Consider the following 20,302-nt stretch of genomic DNA (forward strand, 5'->3'; position numbering starts at 1 on the left):
TCTTCTACCATAGCCTACATGTGTGGCGTTTAGGGAACATCAGTAAATGGTAGTGTGTAATTGTGATCTCACTATTGTTTAAAATAATCACGATTATCAATTTGGCCATTATCATGCACCCATAGTCTGTTGTATGGAAATGTTTCAGCTACAGAAAGCAAGCTATTTAATTTAAGAGGCTTTTTTCAGAGTTGCACAATATAAGGAGCATTGCAAAGGGTTCATTATTTAAAAGTCTTTGCGGTAAAAATGTTTTTTTATGTACTCCACTACAAAAGCACCCTAATTGTTCTAGAAAGATTCATTCTCTCCAAATAAAATTATTCAGGTAATCTGGTGATAATTCCTGATTTTTTTTTCCTGTAAATTACTGGATGGCTGAAAGAACTCCTATTTTGAATTGATTTACTTGTTACCCATGAGCATGTTAGTGTGGAAGATAGTGTGCCTCTTTTCAATCACATCTAGCAGGGCTCTAATCCTGCTCCATGCTGTTACAGCACAACCTGCTCCACCATTTCCCCTGACTCTCCATGATATTTATTTTACCATAATCCAAATAAACATGTGGGCCTCTGTGCACTGAGGCTACAGCACAGGAAAAACTTCTTAATGTTGATTTGTATCTCCAAATCCACGTGTCGGCGGCCGGTAGGTATTAACCTCTAGACTTTATCCTTCCTCCTCTCTCCTGCCCGTCCTCTCTGTCCACCGTCATTATGCCTGATGTGGCTCCAGCAGCTGAACGATTGTAGCTTTTACCTAAATTCACTGAATTCACTTTCTTCCAAAATGTTTGGCACAGTCACTGTTGTTTGATTGAAGTTATCACTGAGGCCAAGTGGCTTCTCAGGCTCCAAATTGGCAGTAGTTAGTGCTAATGAAGCTGTAATAACTGTGAGACTGTTCTTTATTGTGGTTATTTCTTACAATGATGATGCGGTTACCCCGAGCCGCTGCAGTATGATTACCTGTAATTACAGTGAGGTACAACCGTATAGGTGAAAGCACATTCTTTTTTTAAATAAAAAAAAAAAAATCCTATTCATATTCCTCATTATTTTTGTTCTTAATTCATGCATACTGTCACAAGACGAGCGGTATCTTCAAACATATATTCGAATTAAGGGGACAAAACAAGACATATCACTAATGAGCCCCTTGGTTACCTCAGGAGTTACCATGGCAACCAATAAAGAATAAAGTGTGGCCAGATTACAGAACTTGAATGTAACTGGATTCCAGTTCTGCTAGTTGGTAATTAAAAATCTGATTGCTTGGCTGAAGACACCTAAAGTTTGAGTAGAAACTGAACTTCAGTACATAATGACACTAATTGCATGTGAACTGTGCAAAACTAGAAATTTATTTAAAATTGCCGTGTGACAGATTGGGTTCTGCAGTTGCTATAAATGTTCTCCACAGGCCCACATGCATGTCCATAGGTCTGACATTATCCTGCAAACTTGTTCGTATTTGATAAAGGGACACAGTGTGGTCATCCACAACCTGATTATACAAAATCGTTCTCATGTGCAGGTCTGCATTAGAAAACAAGACAGTCTGCAGTACTGTACTGAGGCACCAAAGTGCTCTGAGCTAAACGCTAGCATCAGTTTGATTTAAAGTCAGTAACCTAATTGTAGCAGCTAGAAAGGATTCAGACCCAGTGTTGAGGCTGTACCTGGCTTTGCCCTGCTGGTTTACGCTAACATCAGCAATAACTGAGAAAATAATGCTAACAATAAAAGGCATTCTTCAGATGTAGCTAATGAGAAAACAGAAATTTCACTCGCTGACACCTACCTCCTGTGACACATGGAGTGAACATTTGTTTGATAGCATCAGGAAGCTTTGTTTGCAACCCAGCCCTTCTCCTAGGTTTGTACCGAAGTTATATAACTACAATATTACCCTGACATTTCTTCTCGACTCAAACAATAACTCCGCTGCATCGTCATTCACTCAGAAGGACAACCGACGAGTAAACTCGCGTGGTTGTATTTCTGTTTGCTTTGGTTACACCAGTGACTCAGCAGCAAAATCCCACGTCTCACCAACTGTTTGGGCAGGAAATCACGAGGAGCCAGTCAGGAACCTCCAAAGAATCGTGAAGGGACCGTGAGCAGCGTAGAACACCATTTACTGCTCTCTGTGGGTCTCTCTCAGGCTTGTCAGAGCAAGGGATGATATTTTAACCAAAACTGTTGACCATTTTCCTTGACCACATGAAATATACTTGCAGTGTTTCTGAATCTTCCTGGCACTTCTGCTTTAAACACAACTTAAACCCTTATTCATAACCTTTGTAGATTCATTTTCTGTCAATCAAGTAGTCATTTCATCTGCTAAGCGACACTTTGATGAACTGATTCCACTTATAGTTCCAAATTCATGCACAAATGATAAAATAATGTTGTTATGACTTTGTTGGCGCGTAATTAAAAGGATTCGACATAAAGCACCTTTCAAGACAGCTTTGAAGTGCTTCACATAGACAAATGTGAACTATTAGTCATTTAAATGCATCTGTCTACAGTTTCATTGACGATTTAATACTAAGAGAGATGAAAAAGAGAAGGAAACATCAGATCATAGCTGTAAAATGCAAAATTACTTCAAATATAGTAATTATACATCACTTCAGAATTCCTGGCTCTCAGGTCTATGAAAAGAAGAAATAGATAAAGGCTTTGAGATATCGCTGAGCAGTTTTTTTGTTTTGCTTAGAGGCTACTTTCTATCAAAGAAATAGTCCCTGTAAGAAGTGTTGACGGCACACTCCGGTGCAATAGTCACATTGTTTCTGGAAAGAAGAACATTTAAATTCTGGTACTATCACTATTCATAACATTAGTCCGAAAATGTTTGTGTAGTCTGAGTGGGATCACATTTACAGATAGTTTATCAATACTCAGTGAACTGCTGCAGTATTGTTGTTGGATATACTATAGATATATAGTTTATTTTATTCATTCTCAAACAGTTTTTTCAAGTTAATTTGGCAAAAAGCATACCTCCACATATGAAGCATTAATTACCTTCTGTGTAAACGGTTAAATGATATTCATTAATATAAATGTAATCCCCATCAGTGATATCAGATTGAACAGGTGGGTTAAAATCCGTTCATAAGTGGAATCATCTTAGAGTCCACTTGGTGCTTTCGGGGTATTTCAATTTCCACCTTTTTAGTGTGTTTTAGCTTTTTTGAGCATGTAAAAGGTTTTGCAAACACCAGGCTGAAACACCTAATTTGAAGTCTTCTTCTTCTGTTACTTATCTACGTGACCATGTAACACATTTGCATAATGGCTCCTAGCGTCTCGTGCCTTCAGATAAAGAATGAGCACCTCGCACGCAATCTGCATTCATTTCTACACTAGCACCGCTTTTGCCAGAGCATTTTGAGGCTTCGAGTTTTGTATTTGGCCGTCACCTTCCACATGGGGGTGACATGTCAATCACAAGGTAGCACCACTCCAAAGCATACCCTGCTTATAGTAGTTAGTTATAATTTACAAATTTACATTGTGATCCTCCTACAAATCCACCACTGTGGATGAATGTATAGAATATGGACTCTTTAATTCAAGACTACACAGTGGTTTTAGCTGCATTCCATGGATTTCATTTAGAAGCTCATTTTGAAGAAATAAATATACATTAATACATGCACATTAAAAATAATTCTATAAACATAATCATATTTAATAAAAATAAAGACATTCTGTTTATGATTGCATCCATGTTATACTGTATTGTTCTTCATTGTTTGCTTCTAAATGTATAAAAAGTAAATGTTGTGGAGAAAACAAATCTTGGTCAACACTGCGACATATTGCAGAGATAAAATCTAAATCAAATATGGAATTAAACCATAACACCCATATTAGCCAGGCTAAAGATGTTTATCACTATATTAGCAACAGTTCCACTAAGATGAAGATGATGGTGGTAACTTTGCTTCAGGCTGTCTTCTTCGTCTCTGTCTCCTCCCCATCTTTTAGGACGGAGCTCCGCTGAACTTGAGCTTCATCCCTCTGGACATCAAACTAACCAACTGGGACGACCTGCCCGAGGCCTTCAGCCGGCTCCGGGAAAATCGAATCCAGGTCTGCCCTTCCCGCCAGGCTGAATGTGTGTGTGTGTCTCTCGCATGTGCTTTGATATTCATGGCTGTGTGTGGGTGTGCATGTGCGGTGTTTACACGAGGGAGGTGTACGCATTTAATTTGTCATTACTGTTAAAATGATGTAAAGGGGAATTAAACTGGGGTTGACTTTTAGGTTGTATGATGTGCCGATACTTTTTTTTTCTTTTGATTGATTGGAAGGATAAAAAATGTGCAGCCAAGACATTATAGAATTTGGAGGGTGATAGAAAATTCTGCACATGCTCACGAGTGCAGTTGAAGGTTTTTCAGTTGCCATGCCCATAGGCTGACCTTAATTTTAGACTAAGATAATTTAGTTTCATATCACAGTCCGTGGAGCTATCTCCTCAATTCCACTGATCCAGTGAAGATGAGGCACCAGGCAGCATGGGGTTATTAAACCTAACGGATATATGTGTGTGCGTGTCACTGCCATGTGAAACTAATGACACCACTGATCACGAGCAGGAAAAGCAGCAGCTCTGCATCGAGAGCCTGACAGATAGGTGGAATGTGGACGCCCACTTTGGGCGACTGAGGAGACCAGCAAAAGAGAAAGTGCCGTTTTATGACGGTCGTTAAAGGAGACGGATCATCGCCTCAAACGACCCCGCACGCCAACCAGCTAATATTAAATCCTGCAATCTGCTGCGGCAGTAACGGCTCCTGACAGACGCCCCACCTGTCACGTTGTTTATGTTGGTTTGTAAAACCAAGGTGTGTGTTGCATCCATCCTCTGACCCATCATTTATGCCCTGTTACTCTCCAATTGTCCATCAAAATCAATACCAAGCAAGCAGTTTAATGTGGCCTGCAACACGTCTTGGACGACCGTGTAAACTCTGCTACACCCAGAACAACAATAGAAACAAACAACCGAAATATCTTCAAAATAAATGGCCAATCATTATAAAACCTATATCAGAATAATCTACATTTCATGAGAATAGGGCCATATTTCTGAGAGGGTAACTTAATCGTAGGGTCTTTTTCATTCCGTACTTTTGTCTCTGAAAAGATGAGACTAGCATAGTTCTATATTTTCCTTTCTGTCTACCAATTACATAAAAAGCCAAGAGCATTTTTAAACACAAATTTTCTGATTTCCCCACCGTGTCTATAACTCTTAGTTCTTGCTGGTGATATTAGTCTTTTAAAAGAGCTCACAAGTATATAGTTGCATTTTTGAATGAGACAAAGTACATTCCTTAAAAACGGTTAGTTGTGCACTGTACTTCTTAGCTAATCTTATTTAAGCTTATCTTATTTTCAGTTGCAAATGAATATGCATTTTATGCTTTTCTAAGAATTGACAGCATCATAAAGTGTATGTGAGACTGACTCAATTAACACAAAATATAAGTCCTAAATAGTTCATTTGACCAGTCTTTTGGCTGGAAATGACAGAAGCAATGGACATAAAATGTTAAGACTTTCTTTGCATGTGTCCAAAATGTCCAAAATTGTGACAAATCTTTCAGAAAAGACGCTGCGACTTTGAATGTATATCAGCCTTTATAGCTTTTGAAAATGTGCAAAAAATGGTCCAAAATCGTCAAAAATATGACACGTAATTCAAAATGGCCGACTTCCTGTTGGGTTTTGGGTATGTGTGCAAGAGGCTTTTTTGCGCGTCCTGATGTGATGCAGATGTGTGCCAGATTTCGTAGCTGTATGTGAAACATGGTTCGGGGGCTGAATTTTCATAATATTGTGGTGACGCTATGGAGCCATTTTGCCATATACATGTGGATTTCCCTTAAAATCTAAAATTTTTGGCTGCTCCTGATGTGTGTGCACATTTTCAGACTTTTTCAAGTCTGTTTAGAGCCTCAAAAAGGCATTTCTTTGGTCCGAAGAAGAAAGTTAAGTAAACCATTGGGTTTCAGTAGGGTCTTCACGCCACTCACAAAAATTGTCATTAGAGTCATAAACACGAGTTCAGGTGTGGCTGGAAACCTGGCGTATTTTGTAAGTAAAAAGGCAAAAACTTGAAAAGATCTTTTAGAAAATGTAAAAAGGCGAATTCAAGGCGAACCTTGTAAGTAAGTTAAATGTTCCTATGTGGTCCTATGTGTTCTCATGCACCTGATTCAGCTCCTGAAGCATCAGCAAAGAAAGCCTAGATGTTGTGATGCTGGAATAACTGTGTGTATTATGTGTTTCGAGCTTTATCTTCAGACAACTCATCTTTTTGTGACAATGGCTATCATCAAGTGTAATCTATGTAGGTAAATTGCCCATTAGGCCTTGGTGCATGCTATTTGTTATTTTCGCCATTGGATTATCTTTGAATCCTTGACTTGGCTGAAAGCGTATACCGCTCTCTATTGGTTTGATGGGTTTTGTTCAGCAGTCTGGAAAACTGTCTCCTTTGAATAGTTTGTTTTCAGCTCGAGTGTATTTTCAAAATTGAAAAGCTAAAAAATGTTTTGCTTTTAAAGAGGCTCCAACGTCCAAACTATCAATTTGTGTCGAAGATGAAGACTCGAATGGCTTCAGTTTCTGCTTGAAATTGAATATAAAGTGAGGTTTGGTGTGTGTGTTTCCCCCCCATGCAGGTGCTGAGGTTTGTCCAGGAGTGGAGCAGCCTGGCTGCCATGAAGCAGAAGCTGCTCCAACGCAGTGGCCTCCTCTTCCACAGCCCAACCCTGGGCCTGCAGCAGCTGGCCAACACCCAGCGCCCTCACTCCAGCACCAAGAGGTCAGATTCTAGCTGGAAGTATGCTCTTTCACTAAGCCCCTACTTAAATCAGTGATTTTCCAGCCATTGCCTAGATACTGCTTCTAGTCATAGCAGCTCTGTCAAACTATGGATTTCTCCTCTTGTTGACGGGATGTTTGTGGGCAGAAGTTAGAGAGATACTTGGCATTTACAGAGTTTGGAGTGTTTTATCCTTTGCAAACACAAAAACACTAGAGAAAAGGTGAGAGGACACTTTACGAGCTTACGTTTGCCAAGGAGCACATCATCAACTAACGACATTAGTTTGTTTGGTTACATTCAACCCTCTGAACCAAATGGTTTTTGGGCAGTTTACCTCCTTTCACAGTTTTTCTCAGTGTGGGCTCATTTTTTACTGTAGTATTAAGTCCTGCTTCTATCAAAACAGCAGTTTTATTTAGCAAACTGGCTCCATCTACCAGCAGCAGTTCTCATTTTAGACAGCAAAATCAAGAGAAGCCTGATTTTGACCAGTTTTGTTTAAAATTACTGGATATTTGGAGTGGTAAATCCTCCCTCATCATCACTATAAACTGCATGTATGCACTAACTAAGGGTCAGTTGTGGTACACCTCCCCTGTGGCGCCTCAGTAAGTCTGCAAACCGTAACAAGGGAACAAAAATAGGTCTTCCCCCACGAGCCCATCAGTAAGATATCATTTATCTTGGCACCTCCTTTGGGCCAGTTAGTGTATATTCTGAATCGGTGCAAGTAGTGAGATGAATTAGTTCCCGACATTATGTCAGAAACCAAGAAGCAACGTGTGAGATTTCACAGAGAAGCGAGCAGATTTGTAAATACTAACTGCCCCAGGCATCATGGAAGGCTGAATAGTATTTGCGTGTGTGCATGTGTGTGTGGGTGTATCAAAGGGTGTCAGCTGAGGCATAAGAGAGGATGGGATGAGCGCTGTGTATGTGTACATGTGTGTTTTTTGACAAACAAGCATTGTTGCTGGCACACTAATTACAGCTGGCGTGGATAGAGGCAGGGAGAGTTTGCCAATTACAGGGTAGATTCGTGTGTGTGTGTGTGTAAGTGAGGGAGAGTGTTTCTCAACCGGGGAACGCGTTTGGGTGCATGAACCTAATCAAGGTGTGAGTAGGAGGCAATTGGCCCGGCTTGATTTGATACCTGTTTGATTTATTCACTAATCAGAACCAATCAAGCTCCAGCTTTGGCTCAGCGGGGCGATCATGGCTCACCCTCTCTGCACTGAGACACTCAGCTTTCAACAACTTCAAACTTAATGTACTTTGCCTGGGTTTCCAACATTGCGGATATTTCTGTCATAAGCCACTCATGGTGATTTACAGCGATTTTAGAGGAACTAAGAGGTTTTTAATCCGGTTTGCGTCCTGCCCAAGCAGGCTTCATCGTTAGGATTACCACAGCATTGGTCATAAATGGTTTATTGCTTTCTATAATATGCCATTGTAATCACCATAATAAAAATATGCATTGTGTGTTTCAGTTATACGTGCAAACCAACTTTCCACATCATTTCTTTATTGACTGTTATGCAGACAAATTTTTGAGTCTTCCGTTCCTTAACTCACAAGAAGAATACTACAGTGGTAAAACTATTTAAAGTAAGAACTGATGAATTACAATGAAAATGTACACTCAGGGTGTATTTTAGTAGAATTGTAGAAGTATTTACAACGCAACACAACAATATACAGGAGGTCCTCGGTTTACGACGTCCTCGATTTTTTTTGGCCTTCATTATGACTCCCCAGCCTAAGTCAGACTCTTCTGATGTCAAAGAAAATGGTGATGGTTAAAGCTGCAGTTGTCCAACTAGTTAAACTCGTGCTTGAAAAATGAATCATGAGTCGTAGCAAACTTGACTTCTTTACTGTGGCTGTTGACACAAATTACAGAGTGAAAACTGCAACAAAAATAGAATAAAACAACACAAATAGATATAAATAAATCCTTTTAACTTAACCAGTCAGTCCAAAAATGAAGTTAATTACTTACGACATTACCTCTGTGTCGTTTACAAAGTAGAGAGCCGTGCATCCAGAAAAGCACGTAGGTGTGTAAAGCTAACCATCAAAATAGCGGACAGGAAGTTGCAACTATCAACAGACAACTTCAGAATAAAAATACATCGATAATTCTCCCTTAAGGACAACACATCATGAAAGTGAAATTAGATTTAATACAACGCTTGAAACAGGGCAAAACACCGAGGAACATCGGCATTATTAGATCGAGTTATAAAAACAGTGGAACATATTCTTTTATCTTCTTGTAAAATGACTCATACAAACATGAAAGTCATTGTTATTCATGACTTTTATGAAGAACTGATCAATATCATGATGCACATCCCAGCTTTTTTTACATTTTTTCCGGAGTTCCGACTTACGGCGAAAACCAACATATCAGTCTGTAGGAACGGAACTCCAATGTAAGTCGAGGACCCCCTGTATACAACACAATTATCATGTAATATTTACATGTATATTTGTAATCAGATGGATGTCACATTGAAGGACAGACCTGTATAAATGAGTGGGCAGGAAGTGGCAACCTCTGAGACAGAATGCTGAAATTCCTCAAATGTCCACTTGAGACTGGCTGCCAAAGCACGTCAATTTCCATTAACTCCCATAGTAAAATATCCAACTTCACAGCAGAAATGAACATGTTTGCAGCCTGATACACATGATAGTTTTGGTCTCTGTAGCTGATTTCCTCATCCATGACAACTGGATGAAGAATTTTTATGTAACTCACTCATTTGAATTGTATTAAGGCTTACATTTCTGCATAATTAAAGGCTCGGCAGGTCCAGCCCATTAATCGTCTCTGCTGTCCCCACTCTCCTTCTCTTTACCCATTTTTCGATTAGCATTAGAGCTATGCAGAGTAAGTTACTGCCACAATGGCGGCAGCTGCAGCCACCACACTGAGCCTTTAAACGGCTCTGCAGGAAACCTGAGTGGCATTAGAGAGGTTTTATATACATTCAGTGATGGAGAAACACAGCAAACACAGATGCTTCCACACAGGTGTTCTGCATGCTACAAGTAAGCAGTTAAGATCCAATCATGCTTTGTGTCACGGATGCTGAGCAGGGCCGGTTGATTCTGATTTTGCATCAAGATGCCAGGAGGAAAAGATCGAAAGTGACTTAAAAATAGAGTTCTTTGTTGGGGAACAGATGGCAGGAGCTTCAGTCACAAAGACTGCTCAGCTGGCCAGTGTGTCAGTAGTGTTTAACGTGGCACCTGCATTTCGATCTGAGGAAAACTGTGGTCGACATTTGCTTGTCCATGAGTGTGACGTAGTGGAACAGCAGTACATCAGTAATTACATACAGAGGGATATTATGGTGCATAAACCCTTGATTACGAAGACGATTGCACATTTGAGAGTTCTGTGGTGGAGAAACCACAAGCACCGGTGTACCAAGATGTGGATAAAATACGCTGAGGTCAGACTGATTATCCTTCACCATATTCTAGACAACAGGATAAGTCCATGTGTGATGTACACTGAGAGACAGCAAACTTCTTAATGCTTGACCTCTACAATGAAGGACTCTGCTGTGCTGTTGGGGAATTTTTGTTGCCGTAGTTTGTACACTGATAGTCTATGGATGATCTGAATTTGACCTACGAGTCGCTTTTTGGAGAAGTTGTACCATCGTATCAGGTCAATGTCAGATTTATTTATATAGCCCGTTTAAAGACATATGGCCAACCAAAGTGCTTTACAGTAAAATAAATCATCAACAGTACAAGAACAATAGAAGCAAAACAATAAAACAGTAAAGTAAAACCGATAAAAGATCCATTAAAGGTGACTCTGCTCCTTAACAAGGTCAGACAGTCCATTCAGAGACTTAAAAATAAATAAAAGAATCTTAAAATCAATCCTGAACCTAACCAGAAGCCAATGAAGTGAGGAAAACACCGGCGTTATGTGCTCACGTTTCTTTGTCAGGGTTAGGAGACGAGCTGCTGCATTCTGAACAAGCTGCAGACGGTTGAGTTCTGACTGGTCAATGCCGACGTACAGGGAGTTACAGTAGTCCAAGCGTGATGTAATAAAAGCAGGGATAGCTTTTTCTAGATCAGCCCTTCTTAGGTAGGGTTTGACTTTAGCTAGAAGTTGAAGCTGAAAAAAGCTAGCCGGTCATGAATAAATAAATAAATAACAAGGCCGACCAAACTTTCCAGGTGAAAGTTTGATTGGTTGTTACACAAACAGGATGAAGCTCGTTGTATTTTGGAAACAGAACATAGAATGGTGGCCAATAAACAACAACCAATGGACGAACATCCTGAAAGAAGCGTCAGACTAGCAAAGACACAAATCACCCCTTTTAAAAAGAATTTTCAGAATTGAATTTGAGTGAAAACAGCGACAGGCTTCATATCAAGTCAACAATATACACAATTTATCAGGGAATACAGTTTTCCCAGATTGACAATGACAGACTAAATACTGCTTGAAAGAGTAAACAATCCCCTTGGATGGTATATTGTGTGGATAAATGACTTTTTTAAAAATAAGAACATTTGGCTCTGTAAAGGTCGATCGCTTTGTGCCATCATATCATTTTTGCAGCTTACATTAAAGCTGTACTTCAGTAAATCAGTATTTTACTTCCATAGAGGGAGTTGAGGGACTTGAGAAAACAGATTTGTAGAAGATTGATCAAATTTAAAATAGCAGATGCCAAGAGATCCTGATTTATTTATTTTTTTTGAGTCACACTGCTAAAAACAAAACCCCACTGTATCCCACACTTCCCATTATGCCATTTGATAGCATCTTCCTTCCCGATAAGTGCCTGCATCTCTAAAACTCTACACCCCCGGCTTGTAACACAGGCTGTAAAATTGAAGTCTCAAGCTGAAACTGAGAGAAGACGGGGCTCTGTTCTCAAACTTGGCAAGGCTCCTCCGACGCTGCAGAGGACATTTTCACAGGCTGAGTGCTACTTATAATGAGCAAACTATGAACTTCATGTGAGAAGAAAAGCTGGAACTATAAAGATGAAGTAATAATCTGAAAGATTTTCATCGCATCAGACCCAATTCTTCTACTGTTCATGGCTATTTAATGGCTGTTTTTGTTTTTTGTTTTTTTTTTTGTTTTTTAGCAATAACCATTTTATGTATGTGCATTTTCTAAGTGCCTCTCTGTAGAGCAGTTCTAATTGTTCCTGGTCCATCACAGAATTCAGATGACTGCACTGAAGCTTTAAATCTTCTTTTTTAATGCTTGTCCAATACACATATTTTTATTTTTTTATACACGTTATTTTGTTCATCTAAAGTGGCTATAACAAACTAATGGGTAAACATAGATGTTTGAAATATGAATTAGCAGCTTTCATCCTCTTTCGGTAAACTAGCTTTAAATATCTTACATCTGCCACTAAAAACGCTGTTGCTGCACCAGCCCCGTCACTCTGAGGCCGATGGAGGCGAGCAGCAATCAATCAGAGCAGCTCCAGAGCAGAGCAGCAGCTTGTTAGGTTGATTTCACACAGCTGAGCGGGATCTGGCCTCCGTGCTGGACCGGAGCTTTGGCCCGGGCGGAGCTGAACTGCTGTCTGCAGCTCTGCAGGTTCGCTGTCAGCAACCTGCTGCCACCCTGAGCCTCCAGCAGCATCCCTGCAGCTGGGCATCAAATGGCTACCAGCAGAACGCCATGTCCAGATAATCCAGTTCACATCATGGTGACTGCTGCAACATCCACCGCTTGTGTTTAGATTTGTCAAGACTACAGGAAGTAATATTAAAGGGATTTTTATACCTCTGTCATGGTTGTTTTACAGCAAAAAAGAAGTTGTTAGCAGCAGCCCACTGTCCAATAGTGGTTGAGGTTCTGGGTGTCTGATCCAGAGGTCCCCATCTTCTCCAGGTTCACCTTATCGTGGCTGCAATCTAACTAACTTCCTCACAAGCTGAGGTAAAAAAAAGAAAAAAAAGGCACAATGCTGTCATGTATTCCTGACAAATTAAGGCCTCCAGTACTTCTACCAAGCAATAAACACTGAGTCCAAACATTACTGATCCTTAAATAGTTAAGGTATATATCATATTTCCATTGTCTTCTGAGTAGGAATATGCACACTAAACACATAGCAAAAGACTCTTTGAAATGCAATGAAAAAATACTCTATTTAGATGCGCTCCCACTCAGCACGCAAACATTTGACTAATCAGATTAAGCCACAGGTAGAAATTTAGTGGCAGCTGCAACGCTAGCTGTTAGGATGGTTGAGGAAGGAGAGAATCATGAGGAAAATGTGCAGAGATGCGTCTGTTGAGTTAAGCATAGCATATTTTAAAGAAAGCAGGAAAAAATCTTATGTTATTTAAAGTAATGGTCAATTAGTTGAGTCTTCATGAGCAATTTGACCCTAATGAGGATTACGCTGTATATAGATAATGGATACATGTTAAATAGTGAGCTTTAGAGATTCAGGAAGGCAGATTTGTCACAGGCTACTGTATCCCCTGCTCCCATCTGATGCTAAGCTAAGTTAGCCAGTAGCTTTAGCTTCATCCTCAGCATAGAAACAATTCTAATTAGTATCATTTTCCTTGTTTTATTCTGGCAAAAAGGCAACTTAATGCATTTCCCCAAAGCCTGTAAACAAGCAAAATTATATATACAGTCATTGTTCCTCTACCCTTGAATTTAAAGAACTGAAAATTGAAATGTGCCTCTTTTTCAACCAACTGGCCATGGACAAACACTCATAAAACCTGCTGGAAAGTTTTTTGGTGTTGCTTGTTTGTGCTTAGTATGAGAAACGAAATGGACCCACATATATAAAGAAGACGACCACAACTCCACAGAGTCCTTTAATGATTAGTTTTGGAGGACATTAAATTATTAGCATTACTTATGTCTGAAATCATGCAATATTTTCTAGATAAATGCCATTTTGACAAAAATAGAAGCAGTCAGTGAACATGGCCACCCCCCCGATAGTGGGTGACGAGGTTGACAGAAAATGTAATTCATAAGGAAGGAACAGCAGTCACCTTTCGTGTACAGAATTACTGTCCAGGAGCCTCGCTGCATAAAAACATGCAAAAACACTCACATATCCACAGTCTCCCAGAAGCGCAGTTGGACTCCAGGTATCTCGTTTCATCCAGCCTCTGTGCTGGGACTGTTTGAAGCAAAGGAAGCTCTTGTGTTTGATGGAGACTTACCTTCTTCCTCATCTCCCCTCAGCTTCCAGAGAAACTTCACCTCTTTGATGTGTCTCTCTCCTCCACTTTCTGCCTCCTGTCATCTATCTTTCCTTCATTTTTTCCCCCTCCTTCTACCTTCTTTCCACATCGCTCCCAAAGAGGCAGAAAAAAGTATTCTGTCCAGATGGAGGTGGTGTAAATGCATAAAAATGTCACTGCATAGCCTGCAGGGCCAAGTAGAAACACTAAAAGCAGAGTTTTACAGTGGCAACACCTTCTGTTTAAATAGTGAGTGTTTCATGGAAGCTGCTGCTGCATTAGTAATAAGGAAAGCAGTGCAATCAGGATAGAGATGCATCATGTAACTAATTCAAGTAGAATAAATAAAGGATTTCTATATTTAAGAGGACAAGACATGCATGTTTTACCTGTCTGTTGCTGGGCAGTACATGTTTCTTCTTAGTTAAGCACTGTTAAATTTATTTATCTACATGTCTTGTAGTTCTAGGAGCCATTCCAGTTATCGATTTTTATTTCAAAGGTGGCAAGGCTACTGTTTGTCTGGCAGCAGTAAAGTTTCATCAAACTAAGTCCAAGAATTGACATAGCTGTCAGAGCAAATGCTTGGAAGATACAACATTAATTATTGATCGGCTCAACAATTAGTGAACAGCTTCATCACCAGAATTGATTGTCTGTGAAGCGGCTACATCACGTAGTCGCTGCCCGCTGTCTCTCTGTCCAATTTTTCTTCTTTTTAAATCTGAATTTTTCACTTCTCTGAAGCCGTTTATCTGTATTCGTAGCACCTCACTAAGAATAATCCATTTCTCGCTTGATACAGCAGAAAGCACTTCTGTGTGAAGGGAAAAAGATGCTTTGGACTTGGAAACACTAGATGACTTACAAGAGGAATCTGCTTTATTTGGGATGTTGTCACAGGGCGCCTCATCATTGATTTTTTTTTTTCAGAACAACTAAAAACAGCCTTTATATGCCCAGTGAAAAGAATGAATCTCTGTTGGTTGCCCAGCGAGAACAAAACACGTGCTGTGCTGCTAACACAAAAATGGCAAAACACAGGTATACAACAAAACGTTGCGCACACAGTGAATGCAAAATAATTTAGAACCTGCGTGACTAAACTACCAACGCCTTATTAAGCAGCTATTAAGGTAACTCTAAAAATCCTTCACTCTGTATATTTATATCATAGACTGAATTTAAAGATGGATGTAGAGAGATTTGATATGACCCATTGGTTCGCGCAGGATACCCAGAATTTTGGCTCATAGTCAGCAACATGTTTTCCATAAAGAGCAGGGGGTTTGTCTTCGTCTGGGATGTCAACCTCTTTCTTTACCTTGTATTTTTAGAGAGAATTTGACTGTTTTTTGTCTATTTGTTGGGAGCATCTTCTAGAACTCGGCAGCATTGCTCTGTGAGGTACTTCAACATTGACTTGAGCCACTGTGCCATTTGATTTATATTTGGGAAGGTCCTGGATGAGTGAAACCTGAGTGTTGCTTGTGAATCTGTAATTAACACTGGAGGTAATAGAAACTAATTTTGGCTGATAGCTGGTCAGCAAACATCAATTTTGCCAAAGTGTCTTTGAGCAACCAGCTGCAAGGCCTGACCTTTGACTTCCCTGCAGAGAAAAGAGGAAAGATAATTGCTCTGTGGAGACCATTAGAGTGTTGTACCTTCCCTCTGTGGAAACTCTTTATCTCACTTTGCTCTTGAGACCACTCGAATTTTTCAGAACAAACCTGTCAGTGATTTATTTTTTTCTCTCGTGTTTTTGTTGTCAACTCCGACATCCCGGGGTCACTTTAATCCTGCCCCGATCGCCATGTTGAGTTTTGTACAATTTCCAACTTGCACACCAAGCGTCTGTATTACAAGGGCCATAAAAACCAGTGGCGGGGCAGATGGATTAGATTAGATGATTGACGATCCCTGTGGGGAAATTAGATTGCTGCTGCAGCAATAGTAATAGGATTCAGCAGGGGAAGAAGACAAACAGGATATAAGCACACAAACAGAATAGGAAATAAGGAGTGGAGGGACGAATATGAGCATTTAAGAACAGTTTGTTGCCAAGAAAAAATTACAGCGTATCCTGCCTTGCGCTGAGAGCATTTGCAGAATGTTGCCAGATCTGTGGGTGATGATGTGTGTTACATTTATGCGACTGACTCCCAGGATTACTGCTGTCCAGAAAAGATGACTAAGATTACCGAACTGCATGAGCAGCTTCAGATGTCCGATCTACTGCTGGTGCTATTGCTGTCCAGAGAGTTTCTGAATCCATCTCCTCGCAGCCCACCCATGCTCTAGAAGTGAATCAGCTCTTATCATCTGCGCTTATGTAACGTCTGCAAATCCTCCATTCCCTCACAGCTCCATTTATCCCGTTTCCACAGGTACCTCAGTCGAGAGGAGGTGGCCCAGGCTTCCCTGAGCAAAGCCCAGCAGGAGGGAGGCAGCGTCCGAATGCTCACAAAGGAAAACTTCACGAAGAGGAGATCTGCCTCTTCTATAGCACCACCTGCTGCAGAGAGGTTGGTTAAAGGGACGTGTGGGTGGACGATCAGGGCAGGAGAGGTCGAGCTGTTCTCAGGTTTACAGCCTTAAATAGTGTCTAATAGACTCAGAGCTTTACATAATTTATACATATATAATCTTACAGTTTAAATTCAGTTCTATCCTTTAGCTACAATGTACTACTGTACAGTGCCTTCACAGTTCACAGATCCCGTCTTGTTTGCGGTTTTTAAGGATGAGGTTTCAAGGTTTACATGGTTTGTCTCATCATTTGGTTTCCTCTTTGGGTTTCAGAGTATTTTCTTTCCCTCAGCTGTCTCCATGGAGATCTGTATGTGCCTTGTGGGAGAGGCACAAAGGCCCGCTGAGTGTGTTAGTACAGTAAATATAGACCATAATACAATCTACTGGGTGAGATGCGACGGCCAGCTCGCCCCAGGAGGTATCGCTATGGAAACCTGCAGCCAATACACACACTCTCACACACACACACACACACACACACACACACATAGTAAGTGGTATTACATACAAAATGTCTGGGCATGATGCGCTTTAATGGTGTTTTGCACATCGTATAAACTTGTGCTGCTTGAGAATTTGCAAAATGTGAAGAAATGTTTGGCGAAGGCTAAAACTGTTAGCATTGCTGTGTAGATTAGCATAGTATAAGCTAGCACCATATAGATTATTAAAAAGACCACAGTTTGCTGTACAAAATTTAATGAATGTTAGATGAAAAATTAACATTAATTTAAATAAAAATAAGCATCTATGTCGTCTCTTGTGGTTAGGAAACCGCTGAGAGAGATGATAAGGTAGCAGTTCCCATAAATGTTAGCGCCACCTTGTGCCTACTGAAAATTCCTGCAGTAGAACGTCTCCTAATGCTGTGTCGCTAACATGTTAGCGGTTAGAGTCAAATACAGAAAGATATTTTGACTCTTGCTCCTTACTGGTCAGCTACACCAGAGACGTTTTAAAGGAGGGTTGCCGTTTTAAGAGTCCTGCTCCTTCCCCAAAACAGCCAATTGTCTGCTTTGTAACACCAGAACCAGGAAACATCCAGCCAATGACGTTGTTGCACCCAAGTGTGGTGTGGTGAAACTCTGCATGCAAACATGGGAAGTAAAAGCTTTTTTTACCTTAGTGTGGACCAAAGTCACCAAACTTTGTAAATGTCTTTTATCAGATTTGACTTATGATTCTGTTTATGCATTTTTTTAGTGCATGTAGACGGGAGCCTGGTGTGGTTGGCTTGAAATAACTACCTGGTGGTGATACGAAGGATGCCGGTATTTTGCGTTTGTTAGCAGAGGAGGCTGCAGTTTGAGGACCACAGTTGTAGGACCCCGGTTCGTTACACTACAGTGACCTAATTAAACAACTGCTTTAGGCTTATTTCTGATTATATCCAGCCACATTTCTTGCTGTAAGGTTTTGCTCTCGTGACCTGACTGAGCTATATTGAAGAAATACTAGCATAGCTTAGCATTGTGAATGGATCAGGGGGAAGCTGCTAGTTTGATTTAGTCCATGGTTTAAAATTCTACCTGAGCACATTTCTAAAGCTGATAAATTAATGTATTTTGTTATATACAGAAAACAATACTTCCTAAAAACATTTCAAAAGTGTTTCATGTAGGTGGTGGTTTGGCCTGATTATTGCTTAAAATATGATCCATACTAGCGCTGCTACTGGGTTTAGGGTTTCCAGAGTACAATATCTTGTTTTCAGCAATGTAATTAAAGTCTTTTTCCTCAAGAGTGTTGACAAAGTGAAAAAGAAAGTTGTCAAATGTCGCCTCAAACAAGCACCTGTCTCAGACTTTTCTTTACAACAGCCAGAAAGGTGATGAAAATCAGGAAACTGACACTTGGCTGTACAGATTTCAGTCTGTAACAAAAGTGTTGAGACGTATTACCTCTCTCTGGTGATGGGGTGAAACAGCAGGCTGCCATGTGACATAAATCACTGACATTTGCTTTAAATGTTACTAATGTTAAAAACAACTCCGATCCACCTCAGCATCCAAAGGAAGCAACAAATTAAAACTGAGAAGACAGAGTCTGCGTCCGTATCAACAGTGAGCAAGCACTCTGTCAGCTGACAGCTGGACTTACTAGCATCAGATTTCCTTCCTCTCTCGTGCCTTTGGTTTCTTTTGGTATACAGCATCAGAGATGAGTCGAGGTGGTAAACATTAGCAGGCTTTGTGCCGTTTGCTGAAGGCATGTTGCGTGATTTGTGAGGTTTGAAGTCTGATTTTTCAGAGTTACCTCATGCTGCGACGTTGAGCTGCCAACATGCTCATTTGCTCTGCACATGTATGAATTTGAATCACTTTGAAGCTAAATGTAAAACGTATATATATATATTATCTGCTATAATTTCAAATCACATTATTCACAAGACTGGATTTTCAAATGTGTTTTTGATTCGATTGTGCTTTTCTGGTGAATGCATTGAACACTTACAATCACTAGAAATCAATATGTTTCTGGGTTAAGTTTCCGAAGTACCATTTTTCTCACCATTCTCAGTTTGGGCATGCCAATAAAACGTCTATTTCTGTCTCTCTTTCATGCACAAGACTTTGCTGGCACAGCATTTGTCTCTGGGTACTTCCAATTTTTGGTATCTTCTCAACTTTGAAGCAGCAAGGTTCCTTTTTGAGAAGGTTTTCTTCTCCATTTCAATGATTAAATTTCCCTCTGTAGTGCTCTGTATCTCTGGCTCTTTGTTCCTCTCTCTGTCTCTCTGAATTGTAAACCATGGGGAAAGAGAATTTAGTCCATCTGTCCCTTCCACCGTGGCTCTAGCACCCTGCTGGGACAACATGGCAAACGCCCAGACTCAACCTCCGCTGCCAAAAAGGACAAGCGTGCACATACACAAAGATGAAATGTTTCGCAGACACATCACCATTATGTATGTAAACGCCGCGTTTCACACACTGCAGCCATATGTCTCTTAACTGTGCATCTGCAGAAGCACGCAGATTTATTTTTATTGGTTGAATATTTATATTGAATTGTGTTTGCTGTTCTGCTGATGCTGGAAGAACTGAGCTTTACTTGCTTTTATTTAAATAGAGCTTAGAGATTGATGTTATTCACACGGGTCAAGGTAGCGTCTCTTTGAGTTTAGTGCACAAAGGACTGAAAAGCTGTGGCAGCCGTGCGGCCTGAATGAAAGCACATAAAAACTAGATTGCCTACATGGCTAAACTTTCAGTTGCATTAGGAACATTTAATTTACTTTATCTTCTCACACGAGGAATCTTTCTGAATGCTGCGTTTTGTCAGTCTATTTAACCTGACTTCTCTTTGTTAATTCATCATATTTAGAGGCATGTTAGCCTTTTCAAACAGTCTTTTTTTTGAAGAAGTACCATGTAAAATGTAGATTTGATCTATTAATTAGATTCATTTTAAACTATTTGCACCTCCTTCATGTTTCCTTGTCTTGATCAATTTGGGAGGATGTAAATTTCAGCTGTACTAATTCCATCGATGCAGTCTCACCGCTGTTACTGCCCTCCTACTCAGGTTGTCTTTTTAAAGAGGTGCTGCAGCAATTTATTATGGTGTTCCCATAAAGTAGAGGGATGTGTCATTATTTTCTTCATGAATAAATTAGTTGTTGTGGGCTATAAAATGGTATAAAATATCGATCAATGTT

General features: G+C 40.2%; 1 protein-coding gene across 6 annotated transcripts in view; it reads left to right on the forward strand.

Annotated features, from left to right (window-relative positions):
- The window catches only part of zranb3 (zinc finger, RAN-binding domain containing 3), a 124,696-nt gene that overhangs the window by 64,500 nt on the left and 39,894 nt on the right, over positions 1-20,302 (forward strand). For all 6 annotated transcript variants that reach the window (XM_035952966.2, XM_055008139.1, XM_023280625.3 and 3 more), the window contains 3 exons: positions 4,011-4,115; positions 6,719-6,861; positions 16,497-16,634. In XM_035952966.2, the coding sequence (XP_035808859.2) occupies positions 4,011-4,115; positions 6,719-6,861; positions 16,497-16,634 (386 nt within the window). The remainder of the gene's footprint in view (positions 1-4,010; positions 4,116-6,718; positions 6,862-16,496; positions 16,635-20,302) is intronic.

The sequence above is a fragment of the Amphiprion ocellaris genome, chromosome 24 (assembly GCF_022539595.1).
Source record: "Amphiprion ocellaris isolate individual 3 ecotype Okinawa chromosome 24, ASM2253959v1, whole genome shotgun sequence".
NCBI lineage: Eukaryota > Metazoa > Chordata > Actinopteri > Pomacentridae > Amphiprion > Amphiprion ocellaris.